We start from the raw sequence: 20,851 nt of genomic DNA on the forward strand, positions 1-20,851 counted from the left end.
AAAATGAAGAAGTGCACCAGCATTTCACCAGACAGTGTAACAAATACCATCAGTCCTTTGCTCGTACCACTCTCGCCCAAAATACAGTCAAGCATGAGGGTCCCAAGCTGTGGAACTCCCTAGATGTTTCTATAAAAAAAAAAATGTATGGAATCTTCCATTATTAAAAAAAAAATATGAGGCCATACTACTAACTGGGTATTTAAACTCTATTTAGTCCACTCATTTACATTTTCTCACAGGGTTACAAGACTTACTGTCCTTAGTTTACTATTTTATGGTATGTGAATTTAGTGTTAATGTAAGGCCAAAAAAAAAATAAGTCGGTCTCTGGTCAATCTTTTTTTTCCCTAAAATGTTCCGCGGTAGCTCCAACAGCGCCCTCTATTGCCGCACCTCCTCAATTTGTTTTTACCAAAGAGCACCAAGAAATGGGAAATTGCACCAAGGCAAATGATCGAAAGCACCAAGGCAAATTATGGAGGACACCAATGTACATGAGGACACCAAAAAAGCAAAATAGTACCCCACCTTGTCTGTACAATCCAAGCTTGAAGAAAAAAAAAAAGCAAAAAAAAAAAAAAAAACAGTTGCATCTTTGGGACCCCCTTCCACATTTACTTTGCTTTTCGTATAATTATACATGTTTTGCGTAGACACCAATTAATGTGGAAAATAAACAATGAATAAATGAATGAATGGGGGGGGGGGGCCCAACGAAATGAACCCAATATTTTTGTTTAAGTGACGTCGCAAAAATGGCAGGCACTCCGTACACCACAATCTTTTCCGGTTTCTCAAACAAATTTGGTTAAAGTGGTCAGAAATTGCCTCAGATCGCACCACAGAGCATCTAGAATCCAAAAATGTTTCGGGGCCCTTATGCGGGCCCCGAAGCGCCTCGCCGTAACTTTTTGACCTACTTTTTGGTGGGCCCAAAATTCTTTTGCTGCCCCCCCCCCCCCCAACAAAAAACAATTGTGTTCTTGATCTGCCCTTGACACAGCTCACACGACATAGTACGTACGTTACTTGAAAGTGTGGCGTTTATTATTATTAATAAACTGCACTGTCGCTAGAGCGTATGCGTATAATACTAGGTCCCACTGGCCTCAGATTCGAATAAGGAGCGGGACACTCTTCATTCAAAAGTTAAAATTAATTAATTGGTTACTTATCGTTGGCTGAATTTTTTTCGTGCGATATCTCATTGGAAAGCTCATAACTAATGTAATGCCAGGAAATTACCAGTTCAATTTTAAAATCTATTTTTTCGGGGTGCCACACCCCAAAAGGAACGTGTATACCAACTTTGAGTAATTTTTTTAAGTTTAATTGCATGATGTCTGCCTTGTCAATTTGATATCCGCAGTCTTAATTGATCATTTGTTTTGATAACAGCAACAATAAGACGGGGCATATTATACACGCGAGTTTTTCTTTGCACTTGAAAACACTTTAGGAGAGCCATCAGGCCAAAAAAAAAAGTCTCCGGTTTCTGGTAAGGAGCTTGCCCAAAAAGTGGTGCGGCGACGCGGCTTTTTTTTTTTACCTGATTTTTTGGCTTCAAATGTCGGCTGATGACTGCAAATGGTGCCCGACTAAACTTAGTGCAAATATATGGGAGTCCAGAGAGGCCACATAAAGCTTATTCTCGACCATAACCCCATCTAAAAACACGTTAAAATTGTGCAGCAGCAGGATTCCAGTCAAACCAGTGAGTTTGGCGGTTTTGAGACATCATCTTTCATTAAAAAAAAAACGTTTTCATTTTGCCGACGCGCATGGCTACGGCGACGCGCGCGCATACCAGAAACCGAAGACTTTTTTTTTTGGCCTCAGGCAATGTTTAGTTCGTTTTTTGACAGTCCTTCAGAGGTGTTGTCAATAATGTTTTTCCTTTACTTTTGCCTTTGTAACCTTGCATAGCGGGGCAGATTGGGAAAATATTTAGAAGAATTGTGCCATTGATGATACAAGCATGGAATCTGGCACACAGTCAGGGTATGTCATGAGAAAGATGTTTGGCTGTAAGTCCATCGCAGATTTGTCCTTTGAAAAAAAAAGCAATTTTTGAAATTTTTCAAAATGACTGCCTTTCCTTGGTATTCTAGCTATATTTTTCTCCGCAAAAGAAATCTGTGCTTGACGGTCTTGTCTGAGGTACTTCCCCCTTCTCGCTTAAATATTCGCTAAGTTCTTGCACTCACCACATCCTGAGTGTCTCGAAATAGTCATTCTTCCCTCGTCGTGGCTACGCCTTGCAATGATCTGCAAAAAGAAAGGATTTTAACAATAACCTCATTGTGGACATTTTGGGTAAAATTACATATCATCTCGTACCATCACGTATGCATGGGCTTTACATGATGTAGCTCCTACCCCCTCCCGGAAAATACAAAGCAACTTGTTTGTCTTCATTTCATTAGCATCTTTTCAGAATCATTGTGTAAATTATTTAATAGATCTCTGGTAGAGGCGGACATACCAAATGAGTGGAAACAGGCTTAAGTCACGCCTATTCACAAAGAAAGTAACCTTGACGACACGAATAACTACCGGCCAATCTCAGTCATCCCAATTGTGATGAAAGTCTTTGAGAAAGCAATTCATTTGCAGGTGTATGACTTCTTATATGACAATGGCTTGATCTGTACCCAACAGTCAGGGTTCAGGCCCGGGTATTCAACCTGTACTTCATTGACGTATGTAACAAACTACTTGTACAATCAAATGGATCAGGGTAAAATTACAGGTATGGTTTTTCTCGATCTCAAGAAAGCCTTTGACACAGTAGATCACGAATTACTTTTGTGTAAATTACAGGCTTATGGTATTAAGAACGGTGCTCTGGCTTGGTTTAAAATCTTACATGACCAACCGTAAACAAGCCACCACTTTTCGGGGCGAGACATCTGATTTGGAATTGATCAAGGTTGGTGTTTCACAAGGTTCAATATTGGGTCCTCTATTGTGCATGATTTATATCAATGATTTACCTCGAGCTGTCTCGAAGGCCTCGGTCATTTTATACGCAGATGATACAGTGGTTATGTGCAGCGGTAGCAACATTGCTGGCATTGAATCTATTCTGAACACAGAACTGGATCTTATTAATGATTGGCTCAAACTCAACAAACTTACCTTAAATGTTTCTAAAACACAATGTATGTCAGTTGGGACATCCCGGAAACTTAATGGAGTAGATGATATGCAGTTACATATTGATCAGATGCCTTTAGACAAAGTAAATGTTTTTAAGTATCTTGGAATATGGATGGATAAAAATCTTAATTGGCAACAACATGTGCAAAAAACTGTCAGTAAAATATCTAGTAGATTGGCCTTGCTCAGACGCCTTAAAGGATATTTGGATTCTAACTCAATTAAAGGGAAAATACAACATTTGCAAACGTCAAAAAAAAAACTACCAAATCATGTTGAAATACCTTGCTGGACTGTTAGTGAATGACAGTGTAAATCATCCTGTAAAATCATGGCACCTGGTATACTGTCATTTTCAAGAAAAGGTGTATTTTTGTATCAATTTCCAACGCTGATCGGCCGATCAGCGTTGGAAAAAACTGGCTTTTTTTCAAATACTGGCCCCAATTGACCATCGCACTTGTTTGCAATCAATTACAAACCTATGAACGGGTACGAGCCAGCTAGACTGGTTCCCTGACCTTACAATTCCCCAATGTATGTAAACTGCTCAGTTTCTTCTTATATGGAGTCAGGGAACCAGACTACAGGAAAATGATTGTTTTTCTTGGTTTTTATAGCATTTTCGAACCCAAAACCTCAAAAAAGTCAGTGTAACTATATTTGCTATATATTTCCAACCCCACAATTCCATCCATTTCTGAAAATTACAGCAAAAGCAAATGATGTATATTCCCTTTAAACTGTTATGTAATTCTCTAGTGTTGCCGCATTTTGAGTACTGTTGTCCTGCCTGGATTAGTGGATGTACGGAGCGGTTGACCGAAACACTCTCCTTAGACAACACAAACAGATGGCCAGAATAGCTTTGAATGTTGACTGCACTACTCCTTCTGTTGAGATGTATGCCTGATTGAAATGGGTTCCCATAAAAGACCGGTGGGATTATCACATAAGTACTCTCATGTACAAAATTGTTAATGGCAGTGCTCCGACTTACCTCTCTGATGAATTTATTCTCGCCAGAGAAGTACATTCACACCAGACTAGGAATGCAGTAGGAAAAAATATATGTCCTCCTAGACCCCGAACCAGAGCAGGTAAACAATCTTTTCATTCTGTTGGGACACAGGTTTGGAACAACTTGGCACCTAATATAAAACTGGCCAATGATCTCACGTCTTTTAAAACTCTGTACTGGGCAAATAAATAGATGCATTTATATTATTTGTATTTTAAGATCAGCTGCCTTTTAATTAATGGACAAGGGAAAAGCGAAAGTCAATTTTTAAACAAGACAATGGTTTTTAACTCGGGATTAATGTTCCATTTTAAATCTGTTTATCTATACATCGTCTGTTGTAATTTAGGGTTTTCATTTTGCGTGGTTTTAACTCCTTGGATTATTTTGTAATGTATTCATTATGTCTTTCATTGTGTCTTTTGTAATTTTTGTCGTTATTGTTGTTATGTTTTTATGTAATCCAGGGCCCCAGGGAGAACAGTTCATTGACAACTGATAAAATAACACGAAATAAATAAATAAATTAAAAAAATCTTTTAATCCATTGGTCATTCTTTCCCGATCCAATTTACTTTACTAAAAAAATATTTGAACAACATTTTTTTTTTAAAGATTTTTACCTAGCCTAATTATAAACTGTCATCTTTATTCAGTTCAATGCACCCCTCCCCCAACCGACAACAGTGAAAGGTCGGCTGCTACAGTCCCACAATTAAGTACTTGAATGTAGGACTGGTGCTCCGTAGAACTATAGCGGGTCTAGCTAGCCACCTTTCTGGGACCTTACAAGCCATGCAGCATCACATTTCGCTGCTACAGACCCACAAGTACTTGAATGTAGGACTGGTGCTCCGTAGAACTATAGTGGGTCTAGCTACAGTTGGTCTGCCAGCTGGCTTCTTTTGACCTTACAAGCCATGCAACAGAGCAGGGAAGCTGACGGACTTGGCACTTTTATTTACTCCAAGTTGTACCGGAATGAAAACCCCCATTGCTGGAGGTTTCTTATGGGGATGCTCTACCCCTCAGGACACATGGCCGTCATGGCAAAGCCATGCTGGCGCACGAAAATCAGACAGAAATGTGGCTGTGATGTGTGGTTTTAGTATCTTCCAGAAAAAGACCGAGAAAAGTATACATCTCGAGTACCTGCCAAATCACTCGTCTGAATATTTATACGCTAGGGCAAACACCTCGACAATTGTTCAACCAGACAATGAACCTATACAAGCAATAATCTTGGAATTACATGTATAAAATATTTACATGGGAAAGTATAAAAATGGTACAATTATCCCGACTTAAATTGTGAGAGATGGACCTGAGGACTAGCTTCTCATGTTGTTGAGGACGAACGTAAACCGTCCATGCGCGGGAAGCACAAAGGTCGCAGACAAAATAATGTTTCATATAGAAACATGCAAATCAGATACGTCATCTACATAATAATATTGGGAAGGACTAATGAGGTCGCCCTTGCTCAGGCACGGTCCCCTACATTAAATGAAAGTAAGAAAACTTAATTGTGTAAATTGTTATTCGGTTGTAGGGATTTATTTATTATTTATGTGGATTGTGCACCATCCAAGGGCGGATCGGGGGGGGGGGGCCAAAGGGGGCCATGCCCCCCCCCCCCAAAAAAAATATTTTTAAATTGTTTTTTATGTGATGTCGCAATAAAGGCAGGCAATGAGTACATCACAATCTTTTCCTCCAGAAACATCGTTAAAGTGGTCAGAAATTGCCTCAGATCGCACCATAGAGCACCTAGAATCCAAACAAATTCCCCCGAACCCCACGCCGTAATTCCCCCCCCCACCCCACTTTTTGGGGGACCAAATTTTTTTTGCTCCCCCCCCCCCCAAATTGTGTTCTGAATCCGCCCGTGGCACCATCTGTACCGAACTGTATGGTTGTAAATTTGGCCAATGATGTCGCACCTGGAGAGAGAACAAATTAAGGTAATTGAAACTGTAAAAAAAAAATAATCTTTCAATTATTCTTACAAATTAACTAATAATTTGTGGTGTGCAAAACGCACGCAGAATTGCTCCTAAAATATGATTCATGAATACATTTTGAATATTGCCTCAGTCATGAACCATGAATTCTATAATTTTAGTATATGTTTTCCAGATATTTTGAACAGGGTTAGGTTAATGAATTTCACGTCAACTAACTTGTGAATGCCGAAATATAAGTACCCTTGTGGTATATGTTGTACACCTAAGAAACATTTCCCCCAAAACTGACGCACTGAGAGATGAAACAGAAAATGAAGTAAAATGTTAGGACTCAAAGAGGATTTTTTTTTTAACGATACTCTTAATGTATTAACCATTTCATTATGAACACAGAATGTACTTCTGCAGAGAGAATATGTCCCATGTGTTCAAACAATCACGCCGAATTGTTCAAATTCATGAGCGCCAATATTTATTGCTACATGCCATTCAAAAACAGTATCAGTGACAGTCATAACGAATATATGCAGGTCCATTCCCGACAGGCCTATAAAAAGTGGGTAAGAGCAATCGTATGAGGCAGGGACAAAATAATAGTCCTGAGCACATTCAGATGTTTAAGACACATGGAAAACCGTTTATACTGATATGAGGCATACTTGAAGCCGTTTGACGGGAATATTATTGGGGAGGGATGGAATGCGGGTCGGCAGTAATGTTTGTTATCCTTGTGATAGATGCCTGCTTATCTAGGGAGTGATACAGTATTTCGTTGCTATCTGTTTGACATGAGCTCGTTCAATAAGCAACTGAGTTGGGAGACCGAAGAGGTAGTGATTCATGTATAGAGGGTGACTTTTTGATAGAATGTCTTCCCTTATTTTTTTAATCTTTAGACGACATCGAACCTCTCCCACCTCGCACGTTTACGTTATTATGTGGACATTCCTTTGTTTTCGTGTAGTTAAAAAAACCTGTGAAAAAAACCCAATAATTTTACTCACACTGTGAAAACACTTTCAACCCATTTTCCCCCCTATGATTCCCTTGAGTGTTTCTCTTCATTTTGCGGCTAATAAACCTAACCCCAAAATGCCTCTAAACATTTCCAGAGAGGGGGAAGCCTTGTGTGGACGTGGGCCAGTCCACACGACGTCGCTGAAACCTGGTTTATGTGGACATCTGTTGTTCGGGAGTCCACACAATGAATGCAATGCTTGCAGACACACGCCTCCTCAAACTACAGCCTTCTTAAAGAAAAAAAAACACTCGTCTTATTGAGCATTTTTCAAACCAACTGTACGTTCTTGCAAGTTGCACACCTAGCTGTTTCTCTAGGTTCCCATGAAAACCAATGACATTTTGAATCTTCTGAAATGGCTCGCATAAAGCACAGCTTTTTTATTATTCAAAGGCACAGTGTCTTCTCATTTTGCAGAATTTTTGACAGAAAAATCATTTGAATATGTTCTTGGAAAGTATGGGTTGTTGGAAGAAGCTTTGAAAATTGCAGATTCAAGCCTTTGGGGGAAAAGGCAGTTACGTCAAGTATCGTTATTGGCACTGAAGGAGGCTTGAAAATCACAGTGCGTGTTGTGTGTGTCAGTTTGTTTCTGCATGCAATAGAGGACATTGAACAATAGAGGACATTAGAGTCCCCAATTCCCAGAGGTCCCCGATTTGGCGATTGTGTACAAAACTTATGGGATGTCTTCCTAAAAAAGTTGAAACAAATGGGGGACAACTGGGGTCCCCCGTTGCAGGCAAATGCACACTTGTGTGCGTGCGTTTCACTGACCTGGTGACCCTGTATACCTTATCGGCCACCTTATCCAACCACACAGGTCAATGGAGTAGACCATTTTATACAATGGGGGAGTGAAGACCAACACATGCCTATACATGTGAACTACTAAATGTTTGAGTTTAAAGATTTGTTTTATTGAATAACTAACACTGTCTTACATACACCATATAAAGCCGCCAATATGAGCAATCCTGTTGACATTTTAAAAGTGCAATAGAATATAGATGTCAATTGGATGTGCGAGTATTTCTTTTGGGTGTACTGACAATATGGCGGGGAATTGTTCAGCCTTGGCGGAGGTTTGCGGTCTCTGTTATGAGTACTTTGTAGTTGTTTATGTAATCAGAAAGATACAGCCCAAAATTATGCACGCAGTTTGACAAAAGAAGTTGACATACATGTAAAACAGAGAGAGAGAGAGAGTGGGCCTTTCAAAAACCATATAACCGTGAAAAGAAAAACCAACTTGGACTAACAAACAAATGTACACGAAGCTACAATCCCGGCTAAAATGGTTGGGACACTTTCTGAGCCTGCCATGGTCACCCACTCCCCCGCTCCCCCGGTCAATGTTGTTCTCTCCAGCTGATGGAGCACACACCGCGCAATGACAGACAACATTAAACGGGGGCCGTGGGGGTTAGGGGCGCAGCGAGATTTGGCCAGGATTGTAGGTACGCGTTAGGCGGTTCCCTAACCTCCGTCCTTCCACCATAAGACTTAGTTTGTTCATTATAATTCTTATATAAACAATGAGCTAGACAGAGTACTTTACTTATTACAATTTTAATTGAAACATTGCTTAATGCACGAGATTACATGCTGCGACATTGGAAAACTTATGAGAGGTTTTGTTTTCCTCCAATGATACTTGTAACACACGCGCGAACCGCGTCAGCACTTCCACGCTGGCCTAGATTATAAATATATGTCTATAATATATATGTCCTTCCCGGACCCCATACCTGGATACACCACTGCAGTGGTAACTCTACCTATAACATTTGCAAGGTGAGAAGTGTGGGGGGGGGGGGGGTAGCCTGAACAACCAAACAAAACGAAATCCAACCCAAACTACTGTTTAAATAATGGCGAATAAGAAATGGCAATCATGAAGTCAGGCAAAGTGAGTTATCTGACAGACAGGTTAGTTCATCTCAAAATAGTTGCGATATTCCCAGTCGGTGTCTCCGTCTGCTTGTGCCTCCCTGTCCTTCTCCATCTCGTTTCGCTTGACGGCGAGAAATGCCCGGCAGAACTCCTCCCCAAAAGCCTCGGTGATGACGCTGTCTGCTTCGAAGGCTTCCAGGGCGCCCTGGAGGGTACTGGGTAGGTCCTGGGTATCTGGCGGTACGTCGGCCTGCACGTACGCGTCGCCGGTAACTCGGGCTGGGAGTGGCAACTTCTTGGCGATGCCGTCGATTCCAGCGGCCACTGTGGCGGCTAGCGTCAGATAAGGATTGCTGGCACTGGCTCCCATGCGATTCTCCAAGTAGGTTCCCGCCTCACCTTGGATCTTCAGACGCAAGGCGCAGGTCCGGTTCTCAATCCCCCACGTGGCGTTGGTTGGCGCGAAGCTGAAAGGTTTGAATCGTTTCGGGCAGTTGGGAGTTGGCGCCATGAGAAGACTGATTGCTGGAGCGTGGGCGAGGATACCGGCGATCCAGTGCCGTGCCACTTCGGATATTTTCAGCTCATCCCTAGGGTCATACATGACGCCTTTCTTTCCTGCAACATCCCAGAGGGAGTGACAAAAGTGGGCGGAGTTTCCGCTCCGATCCGCCCACGGTTTAGACATGAACGAGGCGATGTAGCCCCGTTTCTGCGCAACCTCCTTTATAGTTGCGCGGTAGAGATGCGCGTTGTCAGCCGCGCGGATTCCAAACGCCGGTTTGTAGGTTATCTCAACTTGACCCGGGGAAATTTCGGTGTCCAAAGCTTCCACGTTCACACCGATCCCGGTCAAACTTCGCGAGAAGGCGTACATCAGATCAGTGTCTGCGAAGATGCTTAAAGAGGACCTTAGGTTTCCCTGGTGTAGTGGTTTCTTGGACTCGGCATCGATGACGTAGAACTCGTGCTCGTGGGCCGACAGCAGACTGTAGCCCAACTCCTGAAGACGATCCAGCTGTCGTCTGGCGACGTAACGTGGGTAGGACGGTACGGGCTTGCCGCGGAAAGTCGGCTCCATCAACACTAGGGCGGTGTTTGGAAGCCAAGGCACCGAGCGAAAGGTGCTTAGGTCGGGGAAGAAAACCCCGTCGGTCCAGCAAATCTCGATGGCGTACCCGGTACCGGAGACAAGGTTGCACGCCGTATCCATGGCCAGCTGAATCATCGGGATGTTGACACCTCGCTTGGATTTCTCCGGAGCATGACGAGACGGCACGACTTTACAACGAGATATGCCGTTCATGTCGCCAAACTCGAAGCGGACGAATTCGATTCCCTCTTTTTCCAAGACACTCTGTAGGTTTGCCAAGGTCGGGTGGTCATTCTTCAAGGCGTTCATATCTGATGCTGGGGTTTTGCTTCTGAAAAGAGGAAAGCATTGATTCCAAAATAGTCAAGTGGTTTTACGACTATGAAGCTAAAAACTACACACAATCAGTACAGTGATCCAGGCCGAAACGGACACGGGTCTACCGACTGATGTACGTTGTATGCCGACAACAAACTGGGTGACGACATGTGATATAACCCATCGGATTTTTTGTTTACCTGACAGCAGTGTTAAGCCAGATTCTACTCTCTTTTTTTTAACGAAAGAGGGGATGTCCAAAAAACTAATTGGGGGATTGGCAACCTACAAAAAAATCACCGGCCGTGAAAAAAAAACCCAGATATGGGTCGGGTTCGGGTTAACTGTAACAAAGGTTCTTTGACATATTGCACTGTCAAAATAATTATAAATATCAATTTTTGATAGTTCCACAAGTACTTTGGCCTGAGCTACTCGGCCCAATTTACGGTTGAAATACCACATTAAGTGAAGCGGTTGTACCATGTCACGCATCAAACAATACTCTTAACAAAAGGAAAAAGGTACGACAAATATCAAGTGTTGAGTCTTACAAAAGGTAGGCAAAAGTCAAATGATTGCATTCTTTCTAACGTAACCCGTCCGTGACCTCGTGAGCTAGGAAGCACAAGAGCTCTAGTGTGGAATAATTTACAGAACTTTTTTTGTTTATTTTATTATTATTATTATTTTATTTTTTACATTATGTGGCTGGCTCTTTTTCATAAAATCACATAGGGATAAATACATGTCAATGACTTGTATCTGTGCAAATTTCACTTCATTCGCATACTCTATTCCCAACTTGACTACATGGACTTTAATAAAAAGATCACAAAAATCAGCTGTCCAACACTGATCATTTACCGTTCTACAAACTGATGAATGATCATTAAATAAAATGAAACATAAACCTTTTCCCACCTCCATGAATGAACAAAAATCGCCATCAATATTTCAGAAAAAAAGTGGACTTGTTCGTCATATTAAGAACACAAAATCTGACAGTAAAAATAATGTTCCAGTATTGACTGAAATGATTGAAATCCCATTTGTATTTGAATGCGTGTGTGTAGTCTGTAATTCTCAGTCAGCTCAATAGCTTCATATGGTATTCCATGGACAGCTATAAAAAAAAAAAGAGGTTCTTTTTTAAAACAAGCAAAACCTCCGACAGCATGGATCGATTTCAGTTACTCTCTTTTTTTCTTCTCAGACGAGTGCAAGAACATGCTCTCTTAAGCCGTTCTTCATTCGTGTATTAGATTTGATGCTTGTTAAGAAAAAAATCATTACCCCAGGTCACTCTCTTTTTGACTCACCCTCTTAGAGTACTTACAACATCAGCGTGACAAAATAAGTGGTAGGCTACATCAAAAAAAACCAAAAGAACAAAATGTGTTCTATTCTGCATACGCATAATAAGTGGGAAACGTCTTAAAGAAATTTCGTAGTATCCATAATAGTGGGCCACAGTAATCCATATTATAGTTACAATTATTGGTCAACATGGGGGGAATGTATTAATAGGCCTTATCTATGTTGGAGAAAATTGTTTAAAAGACCCCTTACCTTGTCAGCCCGTAGGTGTTTCTTGGAATGTTTGATAGGCAGGAGATGTATATAGCAAGAGTGACGTCCTGTAAAATTCTTGAGAGGTAAAAATAGCTTGCGACAATCTCGAAGGTCTGCGTGTGCGCGAAGTGATGCGAGCATAGACATCTGTCCCAAGTACTTCTATCAGGTTACTGGTGGTCGAGCATTATATACCCCCCCCCCCCCCCCCCCCCCCAGTGCTCAGTTCAAGTGTGCGCAAAATCGACCGGTAGCGTCATTGTGTCACTGATGCAGCCACGTGGTTGCGAAGGCCGATTTCTAAAGTTAGGTAATACTTTATTTTGAATAAAACAACATGCACACAGACAATCTTTGAAAATCGATGAAAATATTTGAAAATATCTTCCGTCTGGAAGACCGTATCTTCATGCAACTTTCAGGGTTTGTTTCCCTTATAATGATCCAAGTATGTCGTTTTGATAATGTTCAGTACTTTCCGTTGCAATTGGAAAATAGGCCTGGTTACGTGCATACGTGTTGTTACACTGGTGTTTGCAATATCTGTCAATCTTTTCAAGCCTCACGAATATAATTAAGGTAAAAGAATAACTGACATGCAGTTAAAATTTACAAAATAGCCTCCTTCGCGACTTATTAATTAATAAATATCACCCTTTTTGCCGGCTTCCTTTGGTCGATACCGAGACCCACGCGAAGTCACGCCGAGTGACGCTAATGAATATGCTAATATGCGCTTCGTCACTGTTGCCCGGGCCAAAATCGGCCCGCCTGAAAACCATGCACGTGGGTTTGGTCGGAAAAAATCCTGGTCGAAATTTTCCTGAAGATAGTTCAAGGTGTTACACATGCGTTTGCAACAACTGATCAAATTGAAATTCGGAAGATACTTAGATATAAGTGTCCAACAACTCGTGAAATAACAACTTCAGGAGATTCCTAGACACTGAAATAACTACATAGATTTGGGGAAGTTTTCGAACGATTTCTTCCCGACTTTAAGATGCAGCTTAACCAGTAACCAGTATTGACTTTCGACATCGATGACGGCGATATTTTTTTTACTGACATGAAGTTTAGAATTTCTTCTGCCGTTATAATTTAACATTTCAATCACACTGAGCATATTTTCTGAGAAACACAACGTTCAAAAGGCAATTTTTTTGGAGGGGGTGCATGAATTTCACTGCTCTGTTATAGCGTCCAAGTACATAGGCTGGATGGGGCTGCAACGCACACAAAAATCCCAAGCAACCTTCCCTCATATTTTTCTTAATTTGTTGACTCCTGATGTCGCGATCAATTCAAATCGTTAATTCTCGAATGGAAATACAAGCATTCAATCGTTCATTCCCGCAGCATAAAAGCATGAGCTGTCATCTTGCAAAAGTGTGGTCATCGAATTTTGTAATAATTTCCACGTGTGGCCTTGCTCGGTGATAATTAGTGGGTTGGGAGTTTTGACGCCTAAGTAATAGCTGTGAACGACGGATGATCATTTCGTCAGTTCTCCAAGGTGATTTATCATAATAGGAAACCCAGCGTTTCGTGAAAGTGATGATGATTTTATCACCTTATATTAAAATAAACAAAATGCATGCAGATGTTCGTCCAACGATAGGGCCGCTATTACTATTACGACTGATGCTAACATAAGGTTGCACAAGACAGGTCTTACACAGTGGTCTAGTCCAAAACTTCCCCAGTCGAGTGCAAGAGAGCAAAATTCACTCGGTGGAAGCTTCACAGCAAATATCAATAATAAATAAAGTAACAACTGGTATTTGTATAGGTCGTTTGCCAATGATGCAAAGCGCTATATCAACAGAACTGGGATAAAGTGAGATTTGTATAGTCCGTTAATTAAAATATTCATTATTATAATTATGATGAGTGATAAATCAAATCAAATCAGATTAGAATAGAAGCCGTTTAAGCTGTTCAACAGACGATGCATCCCGGCATCCCGATGGTGATGGGGAGAGAGTTCCGTGTTGGGGTTTGGTGATGTATTCGAGTCCTTTACAAGTCTCTGCAAGTTCATGCAAGTCCATCACAAGTCCTCCAGTCCCAATTCTAGTCACAAGCTACTCAAATGAGCTTTAACAGGTGGGGCATTCTGTTGTTTTTGTCCATCCACTGTAACTAGCAGCTGGAGTTGTTATGGACTGGACTGTACATCCCTGTTCGGGGTCCGGCAACGGAGAAAGAGCGGTCCCCTGGCAACACGAGGAGGGCCGCTTTGGAGTAGCCTTGACCAAGGCTATCAGCTTGTTCCCATATGAGCTTGTTCCCGCTACCGCACACGGCGCGCCCAGCAACACAATGTTGTACTATACCATTAGCCCCAACGACCCTTGCGTGTGCTTTGCGTGCATGTACGTACGCCCCACACTCACTTCCGCAAACAGCCGTACAGTAAGTCGAGGCAGAAGATAGCCTTGACGCAACCGTGTATGCTGAATATGATAATTATTCGCGCTATGGTAAATAGTCTTCTCTCATTGGATAACGGCTGACAAAAATATGAATATTTATTAAATTGCATAATACGACCAAAGGTTTATAAACCAGACGGCCTGTGGTAACAATAATTATTGTAAAACACCCCCTTAAAATCTTAAATAATAGTAGAATAATATTTATAAAGTTACACATATTTTGGGTCGAAAATGAAATGAAAAGGATGAAAAATTAGACCTTCAAAAAACGGCAAACGGTACAAAACCGCACGCCGGCAAAAACGATGTCAGCATGCACAGAGGCCACGTTGGGGCCGTCCACTGTAGGCACCGGCCCGGCTGGCGCCATACAGTGAGACACGCTGCGCTTTCACGTTCAGTGGCCAAAAAAGCGCTCACACTATTGAGTATGTATCTACCGCTGACTTTTTTTTGGGGGGGGAGAGGTATCTCTCCTTCAGCAAACTTATTCTTATAAGTTGTATGAACAACTTATAAGTTATATGTCGTATGTACGACTAATATATCAACAGGGTACGACATATTTCGACAGGGTACGACTAATATTTCGACAGGTTACGACATATATGTCGACAGGGTATGACATATCAAACATATGACATAATGTCGACAGGTGCCGGTACGACATATATGTCGTGCATAAGTCGATTCGACAGGGTACGATATATGTCGCATACGACAAAGTCGTATATATAAGTACGACTTAATATCTCGTGTGTACAAAATATGAATTGTAACTCGTATGTTCGACTTGTTTGTCGATTATGTCGTACATACAACATATCTTGTGAGAACGACTTGTATCTTGTGCGATTTACATCTACGACTTACATGTCGTATGTATGTCGTAGGTACGACATACGATTCATACGTACGCGTTAAAATACATGTGTCGTACGTATGAGATGTACATGTATGTTGCAAATTCAGGGAGAGTTTTTTTTTCACCATGTACCTGACAGTTTCGTATATTTCCATCTCAAAGTCAGTAGCTCGTTTCTTGCACTTAATTCATACGGGTGCTTATTGATACGAGTTAACCTGCATTCGATTAAATGGGTACGATTTGACCTGGGTCCGAGTTGACCTGTTCCCTACATTCGCTGTCAGAATAGCACGGGCAGGTAGCGGCGTGATAATGTACGCTGTTGCACCGACAAAACGTCGGCGGACTGTCTTGAACTGTCCAATTCGCAATACATTGGAAATATATCATTTTGAACAATTGTTCACTCATATAGCGGCATATTTTATTTGTTTGTAATAAAACTGGAGAAATGGTTTAAAATGGGACCAGTAATTTGCGGGTCATGAATATGTATATCGCGGGTCAAAGTTTACGGGCTTTGATTGGATATCGTGTAATATATGCGCATCAGAAATTTTCGGCCGATTTCGGTCGAAACTATAAAGAAACACATAAGAATTCGCCACGGTTGCGTCAAGGCTATCTTCCGCCTCGACTTGCTGTACGTACGGCTGTTTGCGGAAGTGTGTGTGGGGCGTACGTACATGCACACAAAGCACACGCAAGGGTCGTTGAGGCTAACGGTATAGTACAACTAGTGATTGTGTCGCGGCGCGCGCGGTGTGCAGTAGCGGGAACAAGTTCGTATGGGAACAAGCTGATAGCCTTGGTCAAGGCTACTTTGAAGCGGGGATCTGCTTTGTCCAAGTAAGCCGATGACGACCACGGGACCTATCCCAAGAAGCAGACCGTTGCCCTTGATGAAAGAACACGGCAACAGAGCCCCGAGCGAGTCAAACGGGGGCAGGAGACCGGAGGTACTCAACACCACCAAAAGTGGAGTGTTGTCTCCAGGAATGGATCGGTCCATTTCGGAGAGAATGCTTCCAAGCCATGTGCACTCTTGAAACTAAAGTCGAACCACTTCGGATTTTGAGGTAGGCTATGCTGCGAAGACACAGCTCTTAGAGAGACCATGGAGGTAGAATTAGATGGAGAGACGTAATTAGTTCTTCTACCAAACCAATGTCCACTCTCAGGACCATGAAGAGGAGCAGGGCGGACAAAAACGTGATAAAACAGAAGTTGAGTTGAATGGCTTGCCTTGCTCCTTTATGAACTACTCAGCAACACCCCCTCTCAAAAACTCAGATGCCCCTCTTCTAAACCCCACCACCTCCGGACCCCCCCCCCCAAAAAAGAGGAAGTATATTCATAATATACACCTAAAATCTCGACAATGAAACAAGGAAATACGAGGGGAAAATTATGACAATAGAGGCGGACAGGACAATTGAATACCTTATTTGGTAACATGAATAACATGAATCTGTCGGTTCCGTGCAGTCATAATGAAACTTTGCTTTACATTTGACCCTATTCATAATCTCACGAGTTGACAATGAAACGTCCTTCAACAGTTATTGAATCCAGGAAAACATGCGGGTTTTTTTGTCGAAAACGAAACACCGTGTGAGTTTCGTCTCTCAAAGGCACCATACATATATAATTTTAGCAATATTGCAGGAAACGTATAAAAGAGCACTGAGCGGTGGGTTTCATCTGAAATAATTGAAATTTCAAGAACCGTTATTTTTGTTGGCAGACCATACGGTAAGTATCATTGATTATACACCCTAGATTTTTATTATAAGTTTCAAAAGCCGTTTTGCAGTTGTCAACTATAATAGGGAGCAAAGGGTGCATACCTATGTTCCCCAATACCGATGTTCCCCAATACCGATGTTCCCCGAAATCCCTACCCTATTACCCTAACTCCAACCCTAGCCCTAACCCTAACCCTTACCCCAACCCTAACCCTAACCCTAACCCTAATCCTAAGGATTTCAGGGAACATCGGTAGTGGGGAACATCGGTAATGGGGAACATCGGGTAGACCCCGGGAGCAAATGCTTCATCCGAAAGCTTGATGCATAATGGAAAATATGAATGGTGCAAAAGAATTGTAGAACAATACAACCTCCAATTCAAAGCTAAACTAAGGGACACGGGTAATTGAATTTTGGATTTCTTGAATATTTCTTGAAATTTCAGTGAAATATAAGTGTGTGACTTGATCATTATAGCCAAAGGCCCGCATGTGCAATCCTTTAGAAAATTATTACCTGTGCACCTCCACTACCTTTGAAAATATCTGTTCATCTGCATTTCTTTCTGCAGTTTGTGAAACCTCGCTGGCACGTTTCTGTTCAGAAGATGGCCGACTTCCAGAGCTTCCTTTCCGTTGTCGAGCGTCTGAAGAGTGTCGACGCCGACTTGTTTCTTTTCGAGGTATGCGACTTCTTCGGGAGGCCCCAGACCGTTTGTGTTTCCCGCAGCAAGCTTGAGGAAGCTGTGGAGGACGGGGTAGAGCTTCCCGTCCGTGCAGTAGTCAAAGAAAACGGAGGTATTTCGAGCGAGTTCTTCGACAAGATCTGCACCCTTCGGGCTGACCCTACCGGCGCTATCCTCCGGCATCCGTTCCACCGAAGCATGGCTTATGTCCTGGCCGAGCCCTACATCCACGGCGGCCCCATGACAAGCTACTCAAGGTGCGTCGCCAGGAAGCAACTCAGCCGTCTAGCGGAGCTTGGCTTCACTCTCAAGTCTTCCTTCCGTCTCGGGTTCTCCCTGAAAGCTAGGAAAGACGATTTTGAGCGCTTCAACCGAGAGGTCCTCATCAAGCAATTCTTCGACTTCTCAGATCGCATCGGCAAGGATTTCGAAGTAGAGAGCTTGCACGCTGGCACAGCGGCCGACCGTATGGATGGAACCTACAAAGCGGTTCCAGGGATCAAGGGAGCCGACTACGCCCAGTACTTCAAGACCTTCATCCGAGAGGCCGCGGGTACCTTCCTCTACGATGTATCCTTCTTGGAGAATCCATATCTCCTGTATTTCCGCCACTCTCTCTGGGACGCCAACGGCAAGAAAGACCTCACCACTGATCCAGACAGTCCGCTGGGACTGTCAGAAGCTGCACAGCACTGGATGGCGGGAATCCTGGAGCACATGCCGGCAATCACCCGATTCACTTTCCCAACTACATCCTGTTGGCCCGCGTCTGAACCTCTTGCCCCAAACAACCGATGGCATAAGGACAGCACCGGGTCCTCACTGCGTCTTCGCGTGGGCGGTGAGGGCCAGACCTTCGTGGAGACCCGCCAGGGCACGGGCCGATGCAACCCTTATCTCCTGATGGCAGCGGTGGTGGCAGCCGGGATCGACGGCATCGAAAAGAAGCTGCCTCTTCCAGAAGCTGGCACCGATGGCAAAGAGATGCCCTCGAGTGTTGATAAGGCCACCGAGGCCTTCAAGGCAGACGAGGTCTTGATGGCAGCATTTGTCCCAGAAAAAGATTTCCTCGATCTCATGGAAGGGACGCTGAGTTATATGTAATATGATGGCGTAGATGTCTGTCACATTTCAAGGTAATATTAACGACAGCAGGCAAAGTTATGACGACGTCAAATAAATTAAAAGCAGCATTTTTAGTTTAAAATGAATCGCATTTATATAATAAACATTGAATGATAAAGTGCATTTGACTCTATATGTTGGTGAACACCATTAAATGGTGGTTGTCACATTCTAGTTCTACCATTAACGTGAACGTAAAATACATGGTGAAATGTTTAGAATAAATCGTATAACTCAGTGCCAACAAACATCGAATGAAAAAAAAGTACATTTGACTCTATTTTGTCAATGAACACCATTAAATGGCAGTTGTCACATTCTTCCATCATATTGGAATAGTTCCTAACGTAAAATACATGGGGGAATGCTTAGAATTCATGGTATAACTTATATTATCCAAGACTATGAACAGCTATCGTTATAATAGCTCATTGTAATCCATCTCACGGGGAAAAATGGTACTTTTCGCTATGCATGTATTAGTATTTTCAAATATTAAGCTGCTTTCATTATAAGTGTTTATCGCTAGGAGTGAAATCTAAAATCGGATTGCATGTGACGATTTATAGTTTGATTGTTGTTTACAAGAACACGCCGTGTTTAAAGGGGTACTCAGTCAGTGAATTTTACACAAAACATACTAAGCATGTTTAGAGTATCAATGGACGGTTAAAGGGAATGTATAACATGGGCTTTGGCAGAAATAAGTGCATATGGAGGATTTATATGTTTTAGCAAATATTGTTAAACTGACTTGTTTCGCGTTTTTGGCTTGTAGATGCTGGAAAAACCAAGAAAACCAATTATATTCTTGTAGTCTGGTTCCCTGACCCCACTTAAGATGAAATGGAGCAATTTATAGACTCTGGGGAATTGTATTGCCAGAGTATCAATTTAGCTGGCTTGTACCCGTTCACATGTGTGTAATCAATTGCAAAGAAAATGTGGAATTACCAGATGTAAGGAATATGGAGTAGTTTTGAAAATAGCCGGTTTTCTCCAGCGCTGGTCGGCTGACCAGCGTTGGAAAAATACAATTTTTCTTGAAAATGTCAGCACACCAGGAGCACTATTTGACAGGATGCTTTAGACTGTTATTCCCAAACAATCCAGTAAGGTATTTCGTGATAATTGGATCATTTCGGGTTTTTTTTTATTTTTGCAAATGTTGTATCTTCCCTTTAAGCATTGGATATTGACGTTTAGGAATGAGACACGTGATGTTTAGCTTTAAACATATTTACAAGGTGATACATTAATCATCATACAGTAAACGAGTAGTCGCTGTTTTTTTATTTGGTAAAGATGCAAATTGTAAAACAATGACATTATGTTTGATTGTATACGGCACGAAATCTTATAGAACCTAAGCTGTAGTTTAATGCAGAAACCATGTTTGTTATAGGAAAATAAAAACAGTTGTATACACGGAATGCATTGATAACTCGATCAGAACTGTGAATGAAGATACTGTGAACCTCAGCCGCTTTTCGAATCAGCAACTATTGGAGTGCCGTGGTCTCGTGGTCTGCATCTGGGGCAATGAACTCGTGCATGGGCTGCGGGTAATTCTGCAGGTTGTGGGTTCGAGTCCAGCCTGCGGCTACGGTGCGCGTGCCCTTGGGCAAGGCACTTTGTCACTCATTGCTTCTCCCCACCCAGGAGTAAACTGGGTACCTGTGAGGGTAGGGATGGTTATTGTGATCTGTTTTACTGAGCTGCTTTGCGCCGAAATGGCATCGAGCGGTATATATTCCAAGGGAGCTGAGATGTTGGCCCAATGAGCAGGGTAATAATAATGTAGCACCTTGAGCTGAGCACCAATACTGGTGGACACGCGCGCTGTAATACACATTGTTATCATTAGATCAACTTTATTTGCAAGTAATTACTAATAGCTGAGGAAAAGGATTTATGGAGATTAA

At 42.2% G+C, this 20,851-nt stretch overlaps 2 protein-coding genes across 2 annotated transcripts; one reads left to right on the forward strand and one right to left on the reverse strand.

Moving 5' to 3' along the window:
- Nucleotides 1–9,011: 9,011 nt before the first annotated feature.
- On the reverse strand, nt 9,012–10,489 carry LOC119733987 (lengsin-like). Its single transcript, XM_038207371.1, has one exon. The coding sequence runs from the start codon at nt 10,470–10,472 to the stop codon at nt 9,108–9,110; it is 1,365 nt and encodes a 454-aa protein (XP_038063299.1). The 5' UTR covers nt 10,473–10,489; the 3' UTR covers nt 9,012–9,107.
- Nucleotides 10,490–17,040: 6,551 nt separating this feature from the next.
- LOC119733989 (lengsin-like) lies at nt 17,041–19,988 on the forward strand. The gene is made up of 2 exons (XM_038207372.1): nt 17,041–17,120; nt 17,688–19,988. Exon 2 carries the CDS (start codon nt 17,724–17,726, stop codon nt 18,903–18,905), a length of 1,182 nt encoding a protein of 393 aa, XP_038063300.1. The 5' UTR covers nt 17,041–17,120; nt 17,688–17,723; the 3' UTR covers nt 18,906–19,988.
- The last annotated feature ends 863 nt before the right edge of the window (nt 19,989–20,851 follow it).

Source organism: Patiria miniata, unplaced genomic scaffold (assembly GCF_015706575.1).
Source record: "Patiria miniata isolate m_02_andy unplaced genomic scaffold, ASM1570657v1 HiC_scaffold_26, whole genome shotgun sequence".
NCBI classification, from domain to species: domain Eukaryota; kingdom Metazoa; phylum Echinodermata; class Asteroidea; order Valvatida; family Asterinidae; genus Patiria; species Patiria miniata.